This window comes from Culex quinquefasciatus, chromosome 2 (assembly GCF_015732765.1).
Source record: "Culex quinquefasciatus strain JHB chromosome 2, VPISU_Cqui_1.0_pri_paternal, whole genome shotgun sequence".
Taxonomy (NCBI): Eukaryota; Metazoa; Arthropoda; class Insecta; order Diptera; family Culicidae; genus Culex; species Culex quinquefasciatus.
In genome coordinates, this window is record NC_051862.1 from 50,309,237 (window position 1) to 50,328,979 (window position 19,743).

The window sequence follows — 19,743 nt, forward strand, 5'->3', positions numbered from 1 at the left end:
ATTTTTCAAATTTGTGAATTTTGCTAATGGTCATGTAAAAAATTGTATGAGCAATTACTTATAATGATTAAAAAAATAATTCATAGAGATCTTCAATATAAAAAATCTAAAAAAAAAAAATAAAATTTAACAAATTTTATTATTTTTTAAAATATTTTTTTATAATTTTCAAAAAGATAATTAGTTCTAAAATATAAAATTTCTACTATTTAATACTCTTTTTAAATGTAGAGCTGAAGAATTTGAAAAAAAATAATCATAATGTTTCGAATTTTTTAAAATTTGTGAATTTTGCTGATGGTCATGTAAAAAAATGTTATGAACGAAATATAAAAGCCCATAACGAATATAAAACCGGCATTCACATTCGATTGATCTGGAAAGTGTTTGCAACATTCCCGAAGAGAGTTTGTGCTAACTAAACCTAAAAGAAGATAGAGCGTCCTTAAAACTGGTCTAAAACAAGATTTTCGATCAAAAAGCATATTGTAGAACATGGGCATTAGAGTGTAACAAAAATGACTTTTTGGCGGGCATTCAAGGGTTTGTTCCGGTGGGCATACTAAGCCCAAATCCAAAATATGAGCTTGATTGGACGTAACAGGAGCTGGCGCTCCGGCCTTCAATTTTAAATGGGATTTAACCCGTAAAAAAAGATTTTTTCAAAAATGTCACTTTTTGAGGCATTTTGGCCGCTGAAGCGTTTATTTTCAACATCATTGGCGTGTAGGCCAGATCCTTGCGCATCTTTTAGTATATATAACATTGAAATTTGGAGCACTCTGGAGCTCGGTACAGACCTTCAAAGTTTGGCATTTTTTCGAAAAATCGGCCCCGGCAAAATCAAATGGCGTCTAGGGCGTCGCGAGGCGCGACGCATATCTTTTTTGCCGGGACCGATTTTTCGAAAAAATGCCAAACTTTGAAGGCCTGTACCGAGCTCCAGGGTGCTCCAAATGTCAATGTTATATATACCAAAAGATGCGCAAGGATCTGGCCTACACGCCAGTGATGTTTTTGGTAAACGCATTGGTGGCCAAAATGCCTCAAAAAGTGACATTTTTGAAAAAATATTTTTTTACGGGTTAAATCCCATTTAAAATTGAAGGGCGGAGCGCCAGCTCCTGTTACGTCCAATCAAGCTCACATTTTGGATTTGGGCTTAGTATGCCCACCGGAACAAACCCTTGAATGCCCGCCAAAAAGTCATTTTTGTTACATCCTAATGGGCATATTTTAGTACCTGGATCATTTAAATAAAAACGACGCAAAAATGCCCCATATTACCAAGTTTGATCGTGATTTGTCGATGGTGACGATCGAAACCTTACTATCAAGAAATCTCGATCGTAGCGAATGTAGCAAGAATTATCAAAATCTGATCTCGTATGAGATCATGGTCAGTTATGGGTACAAATAGCCCAGATAGTTCCTCATTCTCTCAAACGATTCTAGAGGCGCGATCCCGCGCTTCAACACACAAAGCCCGCGTTGATCGCCGCCGACCGTTTCAGAGCGAGAGCCTTGTCCTGTTTACGCGATCGATCGTTAACACTATTCGCTGCGAACACAGATATGGAAGGGGACTGTCCTTCCTGTTGTGTTGCACTTTCATGCACTTGGGCGAATGATAAGAGGTGCGCGCGCGCGCGACACAGTGAGTATAAATTACTGGTTCGGATGCAGGACTCGATCGGAGGTTTAGTTGAGGGTAGGTCGTGGTTAGTTATGGATCGCGGACGGTTGAGATTCTGCGTGATTGGCGCTGGTACGGCCGGGATCGCGACGGCGAGGCGAGTTTTGGAGATTGAGGGAGCTGAGCTGGTGATCTTCGAGAGGGCGGAGCAGGTCGGGGGAACGTGGAACTACACGGATCGGGTTGGGAAGGATCGGTATGGGCTGGACATCCATACTAGCATGTACCGGGGGTTGCGGACGAACCTACCGAAGGAGGTTATGGGCTTTCCGGATTTTCCGATACCTGAGCAAGCGCAGTCGTACATTCCGTCGGAGGACATTTTGAGCTTTTTGAAGCTGTACGCGGATACGTTTGGGGTGACGGAGTTGGTGCGGTTTGAACACCACGTGGAGCTGGTGGATCGAGTCGAGAAGGAGTGGAAAGTGCGGGTTAAGAATTTGCCCAGTGGGGAGGTTCGGAACTTTCGGTTTGACTTTGTGTTTGTCTGCAACGGGCATTATCACACACCAGCGATTCCGAGCTATCCCAATAAGGAAGTGTTCAAGGGACTGCAGCTACACAGCCACGATTACCGTAGTTCGGAAAAATTTAAGGGTAAGCATCGGACGTGGGATGATCTTAAGCGATTCTAAGAATTTCTTCTTTGTCAGACGAGTCGGTGCTCGTCATTGGAGCCGGACCATCCGGGATGGATCTAGCGCTGGAGATATCCAAACACGCAACCCGTGTTACCATGAGTCACCATACCAAAGAGCCGTTCAAGACGATCTTCCCCGCGAATCTAACCCAGAAACCCGATGTCCAAGAACTCACTCCCACTGGAGCACGCTTCGCGGACGGTTCCGAACAGCCCTTCACCGTAATCCTCTACTGCACCGGCTATCGGTACAGCTTCCCGTTCCTCGGCTCCAGCTGCGGCATCACCGTCCAGGACAACTACGTCCAGCCGCTGTATAAACACTGCATCAACATCAACCAGCCGTCGATGGCCTTCATCGGACTGCCGTACTACGTGTGCGCCGGCCAGATGTTCGACCTTCAAGCCCGGTTCTGTCTGCGGTACTACTCGGGACAGCTGGATCTTCCCGGGGCGGAAGCGATGCGCGAGGATACGCGCCTTCGGATGGAGCAACGGTTTAGCTGCGGATTCCGGACGCGGCAAGCGCACATGATGGGACCGGCGCAGGGCAAATACTACGAGGACTTGCAGCGAACGGCGGAACTGCCGGAGGGGATAAAGCCGGTGATGACCAAGCTGCACAACGAAAGCAGTCAGCGATTTAATGATGATCTGCTGGGTTTTCGGCGGGATGTGTTTCGGATCGTGGACGACGAGCACTTTGAGGAGGTTGTTGAGGTTGGTGAGGATAGAGAGGTGTAACTGGAGAATTTCGGTCTTTTTTTTACTGATATAGAAAAGAAATCCCTCGAACGAAAAGTTCCAATTTCCTTCTGAGCATGTGGTTCAGTAGCATACGTCTTCGACGTAATCGAACCTTGCGTGTGTACAAAGATAAGAGAAAATTGGAAGGGGAATCCAGCGCCGGAAGCAGAGAGTCACCTGATATCTTAATTGAACTGGATTTTGGGATATCTGAGGGCATGCCCAAACCATGAATAACTAATTACCATCGAAGTGAAAGTTATCAAGATACAACGTTTATGATGAAGGTCATCGCGGTAGCAGCTAACGCTTAATCCAGATCATCCCAATAAGCTTGATGATAAAATCGAACGATAAGAATGGTTTGACCAGACAGTTATCCAGTCAGTTCAGTTTGAGCGGTTGACCTAGGCGGACGCGAACCCAGCTCGAAGCAAACCATGCCCAACCCTTCGTACTGCATCATCGGGGCCGGACTTGTCGGGCTGAACGCGGCCCGGTACGCCCAGGAATCCGGCGGCCACGTAACGGTGTTCGAGCAAACCGACAAGGTCGGCGGTACCTGGGTGTACACCGATGAGGTGGGCAAGGATAAGTATGGTTTGGACATTCACACTAGCATGTACCAGGGTTTGAAAACGAATCTTCCCAAGGAGTTGATGGGTTTTCCGGATTTTCCCATCGGCGAGCAGGAGGAATCGTTCGTGACGGCGGCCGAAGTGCTGCAGTTTATCGTGAACTTCACGGATAAGTTCGAGCTGTGGGGCTGCATCAAGTTTGAGCATCACGTGGTGCGGGTTACGCGACTCATGGACAGTGACAAGTGGGAGGTAATGATGATTCGGTTTGTTCGAGAAATCCTAATGTTAAGACTATTTGTTCCGTAGGTTATCGTGAAGAATCTACCCAGCAATACCTATGAAACATACCAATTCGACTTCGTCCTAATCTGTAACGGACACTTCTTCAAGCCGTTCATACCGGAAATCGCTGGGGCGGACCTGTTCAAGGGTCGTCAAATGCACAGCCACGACTACCGGTGTCCGGAACCGTTTCGAGGCAAAAACGTGGTCGTCATCGGAGGAAGTCACAGCGGAGTGGACGTCGCAATAGCTTCGGCACCGGTTGCCAACGGGACGGTACTAAGCCATCGTCAAACCAGCCAGCTGAACATCTTCAACGACAAAGTGATTCAAGTGTCCGAGATCGCCCGAATCCGTGAGAATGATATCGACTTTGTAGATGGCTCGAAGCATCCGTGCGATGTCCTGGTCTTCTGTACTGGTTACCAGACGTGCTTCCCGTTCCTCAGCGTAGACTCGGGGATTCAAGTGGAGGAGAATCATGTCAAGCCGCTGTACAAGCACTGCATCAACATTCGCTACCCTTCGATGGCCTTCCTGGGGCTTCCGTTTCATTCGTGTTTTACGCTGATGGTTGATTTGCAGAGTCGCTTCTGCATCAAGTTCTTCAGCGGAGCCAAGGAACTTCCCTCGCAGGAGGAGATGTGGGCGGACAATAGGAGGGATGAGGAGGAACGAGCTGCTCGGGGACTGCTTGGGAAGGCGGCTCACATGCTGGACGGTGATCTTCAGCAGCGGTACTATGACGAGTTGGCACGGGTTGCGGATATCGAACCGTTGAAGCCAGTCCTAACCAAGCTGTACGATGCGTGCATCACGGAGAAGCGGAACAACATGCTGACCTATCGAAACAACGTGTACCGCATCATTGACGACGAAAATTTTGTCAAGATTCGTGGAAGTGGAGTCAGTAATTGAACGAAAACAGTAGAATAAAAGACTTTTATTTCAAAGCGTTTATTTAATCCTCCCCAACAACCTCGAACTCATCATCCCGATAGTTCTGAACGTCCAGCATCCTTCGTCTCATACACTCGGTAAACATCTTCTCCACGGTCGCCTCGAGCGGTACAATACCAGCTGTCCGGGCAAGATCCTCGTAGTACTTGAACTGCATATCGTCCACCAGCTTGTGCATCCACTTCTTCGGAAGTCCGCGCCGTTTGCGTTCCTTTAGGTCGGCCTCGGTATCCGCTAGCATTTCGCTTCGCGACGGTAGCGACCTTGACCCAGTGAAGTATTGGATGCAGAACCGTGCCTGCAAGTCCATCATCTGCGTTGGACAGCAATAGAACGGAACTCCGATCAGCGCCATCGACGGATGGTTAATGTTGATTACATGTTTGTACAGTGGCGTTACGTGGTTGTCCTCGACGGTGATGCCGCAATCCACGCTCAGAAAGGGATACGTGAAGCGATAGCCGGTGCAGTAGATGATTACGGAGCAGTTGACCGTGGTCCCATCAACGAACTCTACACCGGTTGGGGTAAGTTTCGAGATTGTAGGCTTTGTGACGAGTGTCGGAAGATTCCCAAAGTTGACTTTGTTCGGATCATGATGACTTACGGTTAGCGATCGCGCTACCTTGGCGGTAGCGATCGCGATATCTGACGCACTGTACCCTGCTCCTACCAGGAGGACATCCTGATCTTCAAAGCGATCCGCGCAGCGGTAGTCGTGACTGTGAATCTGAATCCCAACGAAGGCATCTCTTCCCGGATACTCCGGTACCTTCGGACACGAGTAATGCCCATTGCAGACCATCACAAAGTCAAACTGCAACGTTTCGCAGCGATTCTCGCGCAAATCTCGCACGATAACTTCCCACCTTCGGCTGGCACCTTCGCCAAACAGTGGAACAATCCTTATCACCTGATGTTCAAACTTAATCCACCGGCTCAGCCGATGCTGCTCTGCGTAGCCTTCCAACCAACTCAACACTTCCTGCTGACCCGGATAGGTCCGGTCCGACACCAGCTCCGAGTCCCAATAGCCCATAGTCTGCTTGGGAATGTTAGTCCGCAGATTGCGGTACATGCTCGAGTGTACCGGCAGTCCGTACCGATCGTGGCCCGTTTCGTCCGTGTAAACCCAGGTACCGCCGACGCTGGCAGTCTGCTCAAACACGGTCACGTGCGCTCCGGTGTCCGCCGCGTGCCTCGCGCAGCTCAGTCCACCGGCGCCTGCTCCAACGATGCAGTAGCGTTTGGTAGTGCTTTGGGCCATGGTTGACGACTGACTGCGGCGATGAGGCGAGCTTTGTCGGGTTGGTTGTTTGGTTTGTTGATAAGGAAGAGTTATGGCTACCAGGGATGTTCAGAATCTAACAAGACTCTTTAAGGTGAATCGGGAAGGCAGCGCCATATTGACACCACGACTCGAATTTATGGAAATGCCGGTAAATGCCGCAACAGACGAATTAAGTTGTACAGAAGGTGTCCAAGAACGAGCGTCCCGTTTCACCTTAAATTGACAGTGAAGTACCAAATCTAGCGCACCGCAGTGTGCAAGTTCTGAACAACCAATACATGCAGATGCTCTCAGCTGTTGCTCCCTCCTCTCTCTGTTGACTTCTCGCTTATGTTTGTGATGATGACTTTCAGTCGACAGTCAGCAGTGGTTCGTTGAGCCGGTCGGTAATGTGTGAACAACGCAGCTGATAAAAAAAAAATCGTACAATGGTAAGGTCAACAGTGTTAATTGAACAAGATTTGCGATTGCTAAACAGCTAACTAATCTTCCAGAGTCGCCCAAAATCGGGACGGTATTGCGTAATTGGAGCCGGTGCGGCCGGATTGGCCGCGGCCAAGTCGATCCTGGATGTTGGATGTGACCAGCTGGTGGTGTACGAGCAGACGGACCAGGTCGGCGGAACCTGGGTGTACACGGACACCGTCGGAAGCGATCACCATGGGCTAACGATCCACGGCAGCATGTACAGCGGACTGTGGACGAATCTCCCGAAGGAGGTCATGGGATTCCCGGGGTACGAGATGCCAACTCAGCGCAGGTCCTACATCCACTCGAGTGAAGTGCTCGAGTTTATGAAGAGCTATGCGGGAAACTTTTATGTTGTTGATTACGTCAAATTTGAACATCTGGTGGAGCAGGTCAAACCGGTAGGCGCAGGACAGTGGGAGGTGATCGTGAAAGATCTCAAGAACAACGAATCTACGACGAACACCTTCGACTACGTTCTAGTATGTAATGGTCACTACTTCGATCCAGCCATCCCAAACTTCCCCGGAAAGAACGTTTTCAAAGGCGCTCAACTGCACAGCCACGAATACCGCAAGCCGGACATCTTCCGCGATCGCTCCGTGCTCATAGTGGGATCAGGTCCCAGTGGAAAGGACTTGACGATCGCCGCATCCCGCCAAGCTCAAACAGTCTTCTTCAGTCATCACGTTCATGAAAAGCTAAAGAACGTCACCTTCCCCCCCAACGTGGTCCACGTTCAGGACATCGCCAAGCTGCACCAGTCCGAGGTAGAATTCATCGACGGAACTCGACACGCGATCGACCTGATCCTCTACTGCACCGGCTACCGGTACAGCTTCCCCTTCCTACACCGAGACTGCACGATCGAAGTCGCCGACAACCGGGTTAACCCCCTCTACAAGCACATCCTGAACATCAACCATCCGACGATGGCCTTCATCGGGATTCCGTACCGCGTCTGCACGACCATCATGTTCGACCTGCAGTCTCGCTTCGCGGTCAAATACTACTCCGGAGGAAAGTCGCTCCCATCGAGGGAGGAAATGCTTGCCGATTTGCAAGCGGATACCGAGAATCGTCGAAAGCGAGGGTTGAGCTCGCGACAGGCGCACATGATGGGCGGCGAGGTTCAGGCGGTGTACTATGGGGATGTGGCCAGGACGGCGGACGTGAAGCCGGTTCCGCCGATAATGGCTCGGATGCATATGCACAGTGAGCGCAGGAGGAACGAGGATTTGCTAAAGTATCGGAACGATGTGTTTAGGGTGCTGGATGATAACAACTTTGAGGTGGAGTATGACGAATCGTTGGATAATCGTGGGGAATAATGTTGTTGGAATGTTTTGATGGATACATGGGAACAAATAAATGAAAATGAAACTATTTTATTAAAAAGTTATGGCAAAATCTCTTTATTTCGTTTAAATTTCCTTTGAAAAATTAAGGGCCACAAAAAGGGTTGCAAAAAAAAAAAATGATTTCTATCGAAAAAGCTTTTGCAATCAATTTCTTTTTCAGCATTGTGCAAAAAATTTGAAATGCAACTTCCAGATTTTTTTGCAGCGTTTAGGAGGTAATTCTGAGCAACTTTTGTTCAACGAAAAACTTTACTTCTCTTGTTATTTTTTCTTGTTTATTTTTTAGTTTTTCAATCCACCACCTTTTTTGTATTACCTTTTGCCTTTTAAGTTTTTTTTTTCAAATAATTTCACAGTCACTTTTTAAATTTTTGGTAGTTTTGGCATTTTTCGCTATATGAGCAATTCTCTACAAAGCCGGCCGATTTCGACCATTTTTATTTTTTGTATTTTTTGATTTGGCTCAAACTTTGTGGGGGCCTTCCCTATGACCAAAGAAGCCATTTTGCATCATTAGTTTGTCCATATAAATTTCCATACAAATTTGGCAGCTGTTCATACAAAAATGGTACGTAAATATTCGAAAATCTGTAACTTTTGAAGGAATTTTTTGATCAATTTGGTGTCTTCGGCAAAGTTGTAGGTATTGTTAAGGACTATTTAGAAAAAAATAGGTACACGGAAAAAAAATTTCCCGATTTTTTTATTAACTTTTTTTTAACAAAAACTCAAATTCCCAAAATACGTATTTTTTGATTTTTGAGATTTTTTGATATGTTTTAGGGGACAAAAATCCGCAACTTTTGAGCTATAGAGAAACATGGTCAAAAAATCTGCCGCCGAGTTATGATTTTTTGAAAAACTTGTGATTTTTGGAAAAAATCGAAATTTCATACATAAAATTTTTTTGACCTCATTTTTTTATGCAAAATTGAATTTGCAATCGAAAATTACTTTACAGATTTTTTGATAAAGGGCCCCGTTTTCAAGATATAGCCACCGAAAGTTTGATTTCAGCGAAATATTTGCAGTTTTTCGATTTTTAAAAATAGTGACCATGAGTGACCATTTCTAAAAATATTTTTTTGAAAAGTTCAGAAAATTTGCTATAAAATTGTCTAAGAGACACCGAAGATTGGACCTCTGGTTGTTGAGATACAGCGGCTTAAAAAAAGAAACACGAAAATTGAAGTTTTCTAAGTCTCACCCAAACAGCCCACGATTTTCTAATGACGATATCTCATGGTTCAATTTTCAATGTTAATACATAAAACATTTGTGAAATTTTCCGATCTTTTCGAAAAAATGTTTTGAAAAATTAAATCAAGACTAACATTTTAAAAGGGCCAGTCTTGATTTAAAATTTTCAAAATATTTTTTCGAAAAGATCGGAAAATTTCACGAATGTTTCATGTATTAACATTGAAAATTGAACCATTAATTGCTGAGATATCGTCATTAGAAAATCGTGGGCTGTTTGGGTGAGACTTAGAAAACTTCAATTTTCGTGTTTCTTTTTCTTTAAGCCGCTGTATCTCAACAACCAGAGGTCCAATCTTCGATGTCTCTTAGACAATTTTATAGCAAATTTTCTGAACTTTTCAAAAAAAATATTTTTAGAGATGGTCACTCATGGTCACTATTTTTAAAAATCGAAAAACTGCAAATATTTCGCTGAAATCAAACTTTCGGTGGCTATATCTTGAAAACGGGGCCCTTTATCAAAAAATCTGCAAAGTAATTTTCGATAGCAAATTCAATTTTGCATAAAAAAATGAGGTCAAAAAAAATTTATGTATGAAATTTGTAGATGGCTCGAAGCATCCGTGCGATGTCCTGGTCTTCTGTACTGGTTACCAGACGTGCTTCCCGTTCCTCAGCGTAGACTCGGGGATTCAAGTGGAGGAGAATCATGTCAAGCCGCTGTACAAGCACTGCATCAACATTCGCTACCCTTCGATGGCCTTCCTGGGGCTTCCGTTTCATTCGTGTTTTACGCTGATGGTTGATTTGCAGAGTCGCTTCTGCATCAAGTTCTTCAGCGGAGCCAAGGAACTTCCCTCGCAGGAGGAGATGTGGGCGGACAATAGGAGGGATGAGGAGGAACGAGCTGCTCGGGGACTGCTTGGGAAGGCGGCTCACATGCTGGACGGTGATCTTCAGCAGCGGTACTATGACGAGTTGGCACGGGTTGCGGATATCGAACCGTTGAAGCCAGTCCTAACCAAGCTGTACGATGCGTGCATCACGGAGAAGCGGAACAACATGCTGACCTATCGAAACAACGTGTACCGCATCATTGACGACGAAAATTTTGTCAAGATTCGTGGAAGTGGAGTCAGTAATTGAACGAAAACAGTAGAATAAAAGACTTTTATTTCAAAGCGTTTATTTAATCCTCCCCAACAACCTCGAACTCATCATCCCGATAGTTCTGAACGTCCAGCATCCTTCGTCTCATACACTCGGTAAACATCTTCTCCACGGTCGCCTCGAGCGGTACAATACCAGCTGTCCGGGCAAGATCCTCGTAGTACTTGAACTGCATATCGTCCACCAGCTTGTGCATCCACTTCTTCGGAAGTCCGCGCCGTTTGCGTTCCTTTAGGTCGGCCTCGGTATCCGCTAGCATTTCGCTTCGCGACGGTAGCGACCTTGACCCAGTGAAGTATTGGATGCAGAACCGTGCCTGCAAGTCCATCATCTGCGTTGGACAGCAATAGAACGGAACTCCGATCAGCGCCATCGACGGATGGTTAATGTTGATTACATGTTTGTACAGTGGCGTTACGTGGTTGTCCTCGACGGTGATGCCGCAATCCACGCTCAGAAAGGGATACGTGAAGCGATAGCCGGTGCAGTAGATGATTACGGAGCAGTTGACCGTGGTCCCATCAACGAACTCTACACCGGTTGGGGTAAGTTTCGAGATTGTAGGCTTTGTGACGAGTGTCGGAAGATTCCCAAAGTTGACTTTGTTCGGATCATGATGACTTACGGTTAGCGATCGCGCTACCTTGGCGGTAGCGATCGCGATATCTGACGCACTGTACCCTGCTCCTACCAGGAGGACATCCTGATCTTCAAAGCGATCCGCGCAGCGGTAGTCGTGACTGTGAATCTGAATCCCAACGAAGGCATCTCTTCCCGGATACTCCGGTACCTTCGGACACGAGTAATGCCCATTGCAGACCATCACAAAGTCAAACTGCAACGTTTCGCAGCGATTCTCGCGCAAATCTCGCACGATAACTTCCCACCTTCGGCTGGCACCTTCGCCAAACAGTGGAACAATCCTTATCACCTGATGTTCAAACTTAATCCACCGGCTCAGCCGATGCTGCTCTGCGTAGCCTTCCAACCAACTCAACACTTCCTGCTGACCCGGATAGGTCCGGTCCGACACCAGCTCCGAGTCCCAATAGCCCATAGTCTGCTTGGGAATGTTAGTCCGCAGATTGCGGTACATGCTCGAGTGTACCGGCAGTCCGTACCGATCGTGGCCCGTTTCGTCCGTGTAAACCCAGGTACCGCCGACGCTGGCAGTCTGCTCAAACACGGTCACGTGCGCTCCGGTGTCCGCCGCGTGCCTCGCGCAGCTCAGTCCACCGGCGCCTGCTCCAACGATGCAGTAGCGTTTGGTAGTGCTTTGGGCCATGGTTGACGACTGACTGCGGCGATGAGGCGAGCTTTGTCGGGTTGGTTGTTTGGTTTGTTGATAAGGAAGAGTTATGGCTACCAGGGATGTTCAGAATCTAACAAGACTCTTTAAGGTGAATCGGGAAGGCAGCGCCATATTGACACCACGACTCGAATTTATGGAAATGCCGGTAAATGCCGCAACAGACGAATTAAGTTGTACAGAAGGTGTCCAAGAACGAGCGTCCCGTTTCACCTTAAATTGACAGTGAAGTACCAAATCTAGCGCACCGCAGTGTGCAAGTTCTGAACAACCAATACATGCAGATGCTCTCAGCTGTTGCTCCCTCCTCTCTCTGTTGACTTCTCGCTTATGTTTGTGATGATGACTTTCAGTCGACAGTCAGCAGTGGTTCGTTGAGCCGGTCGGTAATGTGTGAACAACGCAGCTGATAAAAAAAAAATCGTACAATGGTAAGGTCAACAGTGTTAATTGAACAAGATTTGCGATTGCTAAACAGCTAACTAATCTTCCAGAGTCGCCCAAAATCGGGACGGTATTGCGTAATTGGAGCCGGTGCGGCCGGATTGGCCGCGGCCAAGTCGATCCTGGATGTTGGATGTGACCAGCTGGTGGTGTACGAGCAGACGGACCAGGTCGGCGGAACCTGGGTGTACACGGACACCGTCGGAAGCGATCACCATGGGCTAACGATCCACGGCAGCATGTACAGCGGACTGTGGACGAATCTCCCGAAGGAGGTCATGGGATTCCCGGGGTACGAGATGCCAACTCAGCGCAGGTCCTACATCCACTCGAGTGAAGTGCTCGAGTTTATGAAGAGCTATGCGGGAAACTTTTATGTTGTTGATTACGTCAAATTTGAACATCTGGTGGAGCAGGTCAAACCGGTAGGCGCAGGACAGTGGGAGGTGATCGTGAAAGATCTCAAGAACAACGAATCTACGACGAACACCTTCGACTACGTTCTAGTATGTAATGGTCACTACTTCGATCCAGCCATCCCAAACTTCCCCGGAAAGAACGTTTTCAAAGGCGCTCAACTGCACAGCCACGAATACCGCAAGCCGGACATCTTCCGCGATCGCTCCGTGCTCATAGTGGGATCAGGTCCCAGTGGAAAGGACTTGACGATCGCCGCATCCCGCCAAGCTCAAACAGTCTTCTTCAGTCATCACGTTCATGAAAAGCTAAAGAACGTCACCTTCCCCCCCAACGTGGTCCACGTTCAGGACATCGCCAAGCTGCACCAGTCCGAGGTAGAATTCATCGACGGAACTCGACACGCGATCGACCTGATCCTCTACTGCACCGGCTACCGGTACAGCTTCCCTTCCTACACCGAGACTGCACGATCGAAGTCGCCGACAACCGGGTTAACCCCTCACAAGCACATCCTGAACATCAACCATCCGACGATGGCCTTCATCGGGATTCCGTACCGCGTCTGCACGACCATCATGTTCGACCTGCAGTCTCGCTTCGCGGTCAAATACTACTCCGGAGGAAAGTCGCTCCCATCGAGGGAGGAAATGCTTGCCGATTTGCAAGCGGATACCGAGAATCGTCGAAAGCGAGGGTTGAGCTCGCGACAGGCGCACATGATGGGCGGCGAGGTTCAGGCGGTGTACTATGGGGATGTGGCCAGGACGGCGGACGTGAAGCCGGTTCCGCCGATAATGGCTCGGATGCATATGCACAGTGAGCGCAGGAGGAACGAGGATTTGCTAAAGTATCGGAACGATGTGTTTAGGGTGCTGGATGATAACAACTTTGAGGTGGAGTATGACGAATCGTTGGATAATCGTGGGGAATAATGTTGTTGGAATGTTTTGATGGATACATGGGAACAAATAAATGAAAATGAAACTATTTTATTAAAAAGTTATGGCAAAATCTCTTTATTTCGTTTAAATTTCCTTTGAAAAATTAAGGGCCACAAAAAGGGGTTGCAAAAAAAAAAAATGATTTCTATCGAAAAAGCTTTTGCAATCAATTTCTTTTTCAGCATTGTGCAAAAAATTTGAAATGCAACTTCCAGATTTTTTTGCAGCGTTTAGGAGGTAATTCTGAGCAACTTTTGTTCAACGAAAAACTTTACTTCTCTTGTTATTTTTTCTTGTTTATTTTTTAGTTTTTCAATCCACCACCTTTTTTGTATTACCTTTTGCCTTTTAAGTTTTTTTTTTTCAAATAATTTCACAGTCACTTTTTAAATTTTTGGTAGTTTTGGCATTTTTCGCTATATGAGCAATTCTCTACAAAGCCGGCCGATTTCGACCATTTTTATTTTTTGTATTTTTTGATTTGGCTCAAACTTTGTGGGGGCCTTCCCTATGACCAAAGAAGCCATTTTGCATCATTAGTTTGTCCATATAAATTTCCATACAAATTTGGCAGCTGTTCATACAAAATGGTACGTAAATATTCGAAAATCTGTAACTTTTGAAGGAATTTTTGATCAATTTGGTGTCTTCGGCAAAGTTGTAGGTATTGTTAAGGACTATTTAGAAAAAATAGGTACACGGAAAAAAATTTCCCGATTTTTTATTAACTTTTTTAACAAAACTCAAATTCCCAAAATACGTATTTTTGATTTTGAGATTTTTGATATGTTTTAGGGGACAAAATCCGCAACTTTTGAGCTATAGAGAAACATGGTCAAAATCTGCCGCCGAGTTATGATTTTTGAAAAACTTGTGATTTTTGGAAAAATCGAAATTTCATACATAAAATTTTTGACCTCATTTTTTATGCAAAATTGAATTTGCAATCGAAAATTACTTTACAGATTTTTGATAAAGGGCCCCGTTTTCAAGATATAGCCACCGAAAGTTTGATTTCAGCGAAATATTTGCAGTTTTTCGATTTTTAAAAATAGTGACCATGAGTGACCATTTCTAAAAATATTTTTTTTGAAAAGTTCAGAAAATTTGCTATAAAATTGTCTAAGAGACACCGAAGATTGGACCTCTGGTTGTTGAGATACAGCGGCTTAAAGAAAAAGAAACACGAAAATTGAAGTTTTCTAAGTCTCACCCAAACAGCCCACGATTTTCTAATGACGATATCTCATGGTTCAATTTTCAATGTTAATACATAAAACATTTGTGAAATTTTCCGATCTTTTCGAAAAAAATGTTTTGAAAAAAATTAAATCAAGACTAACATTTTAAAAGGGCCAGTCTTGATTTAAAAATTTTCAAAATATTTTTTTCGAAAAGATCGGAAAATTTCACGAATGTTTCATGTATTAACATTGAAAATTGAACCATTAATTGCTGAGATATCGTCATTAGAAAATCGTGGGCTGTTTGGGTGAGACTTAGAAAACTTCAATTTTCGTGTTTCTTTTTCTTTAAGCCGCTGTATCTCAGCAACCAAAGGTCCAATCTTCGATGTCTCTTAGACAATTTTATAGCAAATTTTCTGAACTTTTCAAAAAAAAAATATTTTTAGAGATGGTCACTCATGGTCACTATTTTTAAAAATCGAAAAACTGCAAATATTTCGCTGAAATCAAACTTTCGGTGGCTATATCTTGAAAACGGGGCCCTTTATCAAAAAATCTGCAAAGTAATTTTCGATAGCAAATTCAATTTTGCATAAAAAAATGAGGTCAAAAAAAATTTATGTATGAAATTTCGTTTTTTTCCAAAAATCACCAGTTTTTCAAAAAATCATAACTCGGCGGCAGATTTTTTGACCATGTTTCTCTATAGCTCAAAAGTTGCGGATTTTTGTCCCTTAAAACATATGAGCAGTTCTCTAGGATTTCGGTCATTCGATTTTTTTTGTATTTTTTAATCCGACTGAAACTTTTTTGGTGCCTTCGGTATGCCCAAAGAAGCCATTTTGCATCATTAGTTTGTCCATATAATTTTCCATACAAATTCGGCAGCTGTCCATACAAAAATGATGTATGAAAATTCAAAAATCTGTATCTTTTGAAGGAATTTTTGATCGATTTGGTGTCTTCGGCAAAGTTGTAGGTATGGATACGGACTACACTGGAAAAAATAATACACGGTAAAAATTTGGTGATTTTTTATTTAACTTTATCACTAAAACTTGATTTACAAAAAACACTATTTTTAATTTTTTTATTTTTGATATGTTTTAGAAGGCATAAAATGCCAACTTTTCAGAAATTTCAGGTTGTGCAAAATCACTGACCGAGTTATGAATTTTTAATCAATACTGATTTTTCAAAAATCGAAATTTTGGTCGTAAAATTTTCAACTTCATTTTTCGATGTAAAATCAAATTTGCAATCAAAAAGTACTTTACTGAAATTTTGATAAAGTGCACCGTTTTCAAGTTATAGCCATATTTAAGTGACTTTTTGAAAATAGTCGCAGTTTTCATTTTTAAATTAGTGCACATGTTTGCCCAGTTTTGAAAAAATATTTTTGAAAAGCTGAGAAAATTCTCTATATTTTGCTTATTTGGACTTTGTTGATACGACCTTTAGTTGCTGAGATATTGCAATGCAAAGGTTTAAAAACAGGAAAATTGATGTTTTCTAAGTTTCACCCAAACAACCCACCATTTTCTATCGTCAATATCTCAGCAACTAATGGTCCGATTTTCAATGTTAATATATGAAACATTTGTGAAATTTTCCGATCTCTTCGAAAAAATATTTTGGAATTTTCAAATCAAGACTAACATTTCACAAAGGCCAAACATTCAATATTACGCCCTTTTAAAATGTTTGTCTTGATTTGAAAATTCCAAAATATTTTTTCGAAAAGATCGGAAAATTTCACAATTGTTTCATATATTAACATTGAAAATCGGACCATTAGTTGCTGAGATATTGACGATAGAAAATGGTGGGTTGTTTGGGTGAAACTTAGAAAACATCAATTTTCCTGTTTTTAAACCTTTGCATTGCAATATCTCAGCAACTAAAGGTCGTATCAACATAGTCCGAATAAGCAAAATATAGAGAATTTTCTCAGCTTTTCAAAAATATTTTTTCAAAACTGGGCAAACATGTGCACTAATTTAAAAATGAAAACTGCGACTATTTTCAAAAAGTCACTTAAATATGGCTATAACTTGAAAACGGTGCACTTTATCAAAATTTTAGTAAAGTACTTTTGATTGCAAATTTGATTTTACATCGAAAATGAAGTTGAAAAATTTTACGACCAAAATTTCGATTTTTTGAAAAATCAGTATTGATTAAAAATTCATAACTCGGTCAGTGATTTTTGCACAACCTGGAAATTTCTGAAAAGTTGGCATTTTATGTCTTCTAAAACATATCAAAAATAAAAAATTAAAAATAGTGTTTTTTGTAAATCAAGTTTTAGTGATAAAAGTTAAATAAAAAATCACCAAATTTTTTTACCGTGTATTATTTTTTCCAGTGTAGTCCGTATCCATACCTACAACTTTGCCGAAGACACCAAATCGATCAAAAATTCCTTCAAAAGATACAGATTTTTGAATTTTCATACATCATTTTTGTATGGACAGCTGCCGAATTTGTATGGAAAATTATATGGACAAACTAATGATGCAAAATGGCTTCTTTGGGCATACCGAAGGCACCAAAAAAGTTTCAGCCGGATTAAAAAATACAAAAATTAAAATTGAAGAAAAAAGACCGATTTCGTAGAGAATTGCTCATATCAAAAAATCTCGAAAATCAAAAAATACGTATTTTGGGAATTTGAGTTTTTGTGAAAAAAAAGTTAATAAAAAAATCGGGAAATTTTTTTTCCGTGTACCTATTTTTTTCTAAATAGTCCTTAACAATACCTACAACTTTGCCGAAGACACCAAATTGATCAAAAAATTCCTTCAAAAGTTACAGATTTTCGAATATTTACGTACCATTTTTGTATGAACAGCTGCCAAATTTGTATGGAAATTTATATGGACAAACTAATGATGCAAAATGGCTTCTTTGGTCATAGGGAAGGCCCCCACAAAGTTTGAGCCAAATCAAAAAATACAAATAAAATCCATTTCCGGTTTTGGTAGAGAATTGCTCATATATTGATTATCTTTTAATTCGTAAAAAATGCGTGCATCATAGTTTGAGACATTATAAAAATTAATGCATACTTATTTTATTTGTAGAATATAAAATGTTAGTTAAAAATACAGCCAAAGTTGACCCTTAAAAAATAATTTTTGAGGCTAAGTCACATAGAACAAGTCAAACTTCTCCAAACCTGAAATTTAGTGAAATTTTAAAAGTTCTACTTTCTAATGCTTTTTGAAAATCAAAAACGCTAAGCAGCGGGGTTGCAGGGTGACCACTCAAATTCCATATTTCAATTCCCAACTTTTCCACAACCTCAGATAACCAATATTTATCTAAAGAATGATTTCAAACAAAAACAATCAGTGTTTAAAGAATAACTGAAAACTCTGAGCTCCAGTGCTACAGCCAAACCTGGGTAATGGTTTTGATTTTTTTTTTCGGAAAAAGTGAAGGATAACTAAATTTAAAATTTTATTTCTAATTTTATATATTTGTTTATCTAAGAACGCTTTAAACATGATTATAGTTATTGAAGAATTTTAAAATAGGTATATAGGAATTCCGTTAAAAAATGTTGTACAGAGTTCCTTGTTTAATTTTGGCAAATTTAATATCAATGTGTTGATGTATCAAGTTGTCAGTACATAAATGTTTTATTTTTTTTCGATGAAAAGTCTAGTTGCTAAGACTCATGCAATCAATTAAATAAGACTCATCAAAATTTCACATAACATATTACAAAATCGGCGATGTCGAACCGTACGTTTCGGAGATATGATTTTTTGAAAAGAGCAATTCCAGCTCAAATCAGGATTTTTTCTGGTACTTTTGTACCCGACCCTCTCCGATTTCAATGAAACAATGATCCTAGTCCTATATAAGCCATTTTTGTGTATATGGAGCCAATCCAGGTTTTTAAGCGAAGATGGCGTTGGAATGGTGAACGTCCCAGATGTCAAAATCGCGCAGTAGCACCAACATTAGAAAATAAAATGTGGCTGTCATACATGGCACACTTTTTTCGTAATGTTGGTACCACTGCGTGATTTTGACATTTCGGGCGTTCATCATTCGAACGCCATTTTCGCTTAAAAATTTGGATAGTACTCGAAAATAACATTTGAGGAGGGCGTAAGGTATTTAAATATTTTTGTATTTTGTAATTTAAAAATTACTGTATCTCGAAGCCGTTGCGTCGTATCAAAAAGTGGTCAAAGACAAACTTGTTGGAAATTGGACGGGCTTTCTGAAAAAATACACTGACACAAAAATACGCGCCACATCTATGAGATTTTTTGTTTTTTAAGTCTAAAACTTAAATTTAAAGGTGATGTCACGATTTTTTTTATTTCTAATTTTTTGAGGAAATAGCCTAAAATGTTACCAAAAGACTGACGAAAAATGCAGGATGGTATGTCTCTTCTAAAAATATACAAAAATCATTTACTAAAACTGGTTTTTGAAAAATGGTCTAAACGTCAACATTTTTAAAACCAGTAGTGGGGATCGATTTTCCAGACAATTTTATATAAAAATCTCCATTTTGACCATTGTCCTATGTCCAATCCTTGGGAAGATACAGCGGTTTTAAAAATGAAAATGTTGAAAAAACGGGTTTTTTGGTGGTTTTTGCCAATTTCTATATGACAGACTTGGTTTTTCAGTCTCGTAAATATTTTTACCGGAAAGCTCGTCCAATTTCCCATAAGTTTGCCTTTGACAGCATTTCAATTGTATGTAAGGGCTTACAGATATAAGCTTAATTGCATTGCTAATAACTGAAAATAGAATATTTTTTTTCAGTGTGGTAGAAACTAGGATAATAAATTTGCTTACGTAAATATAAAAACGATATAAATCAAAAATCTCTCAAAGACAAGCTTATGGGAAATTGGACGAGCTTTCCGGTAAAAATATTTACGAGACTGAAAAACCAAGTCTGTCATATAGAAATTGGCAAAAACCACCAAAAAACCCGTTTTTTCAACATTTTTATTTTTAAAACCGCTGTATCTTCCCAAGGATTGAACATAGGACAATGGTCAATAT

General features: G+C 42.2%; 5 protein-coding genes and 1 pseudogene across 6 annotated transcripts; 4 read left to right on the forward strand and 2 right to left on the reverse strand.

The window, feature by feature from the left end:
• Positions 1–1,669: 1,669 nt before the first annotated feature.
• LOC6046495 (senecionine N-oxygenase) lies at positions 1,670–3,085 on the forward strand. Its single transcript, XM_001863646.2, has 2 exons — positions 1,670–2,293; positions 2,350–3,085. Exons 1-2 carry the CDS (start codon positions 1,681–1,683, stop codon positions 3,078–3,080), a joined length of 1,344 nt encoding a protein of 447 aa, XP_001863681.2. The 5' UTR covers positions 1,670–1,680; the 3' UTR covers positions 3,081–3,085.
• Positions 3,086–3,469: 384 nt separating this feature from the next.
• On the forward strand, positions 3,470–10,390 carry LOC6046494 (flavin-containing monooxygenase FMO GS-OX-like 2). 2 transcript variants are annotated; one of them, XM_038254552.1, is made up of 3 exons: positions 3,470–3,913; positions 3,971–4,354; positions 9,866–10,390. In XM_038254552.1, the coding sequence occupies exons 1-3, from the start codon at positions 3,524–3,526 to the stop codon at positions 10,373–10,375; spliced, it is 1,284 nt and encodes a 427-aa protein (XP_038110480.1). In that variant the 5' UTR covers positions 3,470–3,523; the 3' UTR covers positions 10,376–10,390. The 2 variants fall into 2 exon arrangements, with proteins under 2 accessions (XP_038110480.1, XP_001863680.2); XM_001863645.2 differs by lacking the exon at positions 9,866–10,390 and having other exon boundaries at positions 3,971–4,879.
• Positions 4,875–6,208, reverse strand: LOC6046493 (flavin-containing monooxygenase FMO GS-OX-like 2). The gene has a single exon (XM_001863644.2). It carries the CDS (start codon positions 6,171–6,173, stop codon positions 4,908–4,910), a length of 1,266 nt encoding a protein of 421 aa, XP_001863679.2. The 5' UTR covers positions 6,174–6,208; the 3' UTR covers positions 4,875–4,907.
• Positions 6,500–8,067, forward strand: LOC119767076 (senecionine N-oxygenase-like). Its single transcript, XM_038254551.1, has 2 exons — positions 6,500–6,628; positions 6,692–8,067. Exons 1-2 carry the CDS (start codon positions 6,626–6,628, stop codon positions 7,994–7,996), a joined length of 1,308 nt encoding a protein of 435 aa, XP_038110479.1. The 5' UTR covers positions 6,500–6,625; the 3' UTR covers positions 7,997–8,067.
• Positions 10,386–11,719, reverse strand: LOC119767077 (flavin-containing monooxygenase FMO GS-OX-like 2). Its single transcript, XM_038254553.1, has one exon. It carries the CDS (start codon positions 11,682–11,684, stop codon positions 10,419–10,421), a length of 1,266 nt encoding a protein of 421 aa, XP_038110481.1. The 5' UTR covers positions 11,685–11,719; the 3' UTR covers positions 10,386–10,418.
• Positions 11,720–12,010: 291 nt separating this feature from the next.
• On the forward strand, positions 12,011–13,575 carry LOC6046492 (annotated as a pseudogene).
• Positions 13,576–19,743: the final 6,168 nt, after the last annotated feature.

What these genes read in the sequence shown, in the direction of transcription:
- LOC6046494 (XM_038254552.1), top strand. Translation starts at nt 3,524, where the DNA reads ATGCCCAACCCTTCGTACTGCATCATCGGGGCCGGACTTGTCGGGCTG. An exon ending in TGGACAGTGACAAGTGGGAG is followed by an intron (nt 3,914 to 3,970) that starts GTAATGATGATT and finishes TTTGTTCCGTAG; the next exon opens with GTTATCGTGAAGAATCTACC. An exon ending in AGCATCCGTGCGATGTCCTG is followed by an intron (nt 4,355 to 9,865) that starts GTCTTCTGTACT and finishes TGCGATGTCCTG; the next exon opens with GTCTTCTGTACTGGTTACCA.
- LOC119767077 (XM_038254553.1), bottom strand. Translation starts at nt 11,684, where the DNA reads ATGGCCCAAAGCACTACCAAACGCTACTGCATCGTTGGAGCAGGCGCC.
- LOC6046495 (XM_001863646.2), top strand. Translation starts at nt 1,681, where the DNA reads ATGCAGGACTCGATCGGAGGTTTAGTTGAGGGTAGGTCGTGGTTAGTT. An exon ending in TAGTTCGGAAAAATTTAAGG is followed by an intron (nt 2,294 to 2,349) that starts GTAAGCATCGGA and finishes CTTCTTTGTCAG; the next exon opens with ACGAGTCGGTGCTCGTCATT.
- LOC6046493 (XM_001863644.2), bottom strand. Translation starts at nt 6,173, where the DNA reads ATGGCCCAAAGCACTACCAAACGCTACTGCATCGTTGGAGCAGGCGCC.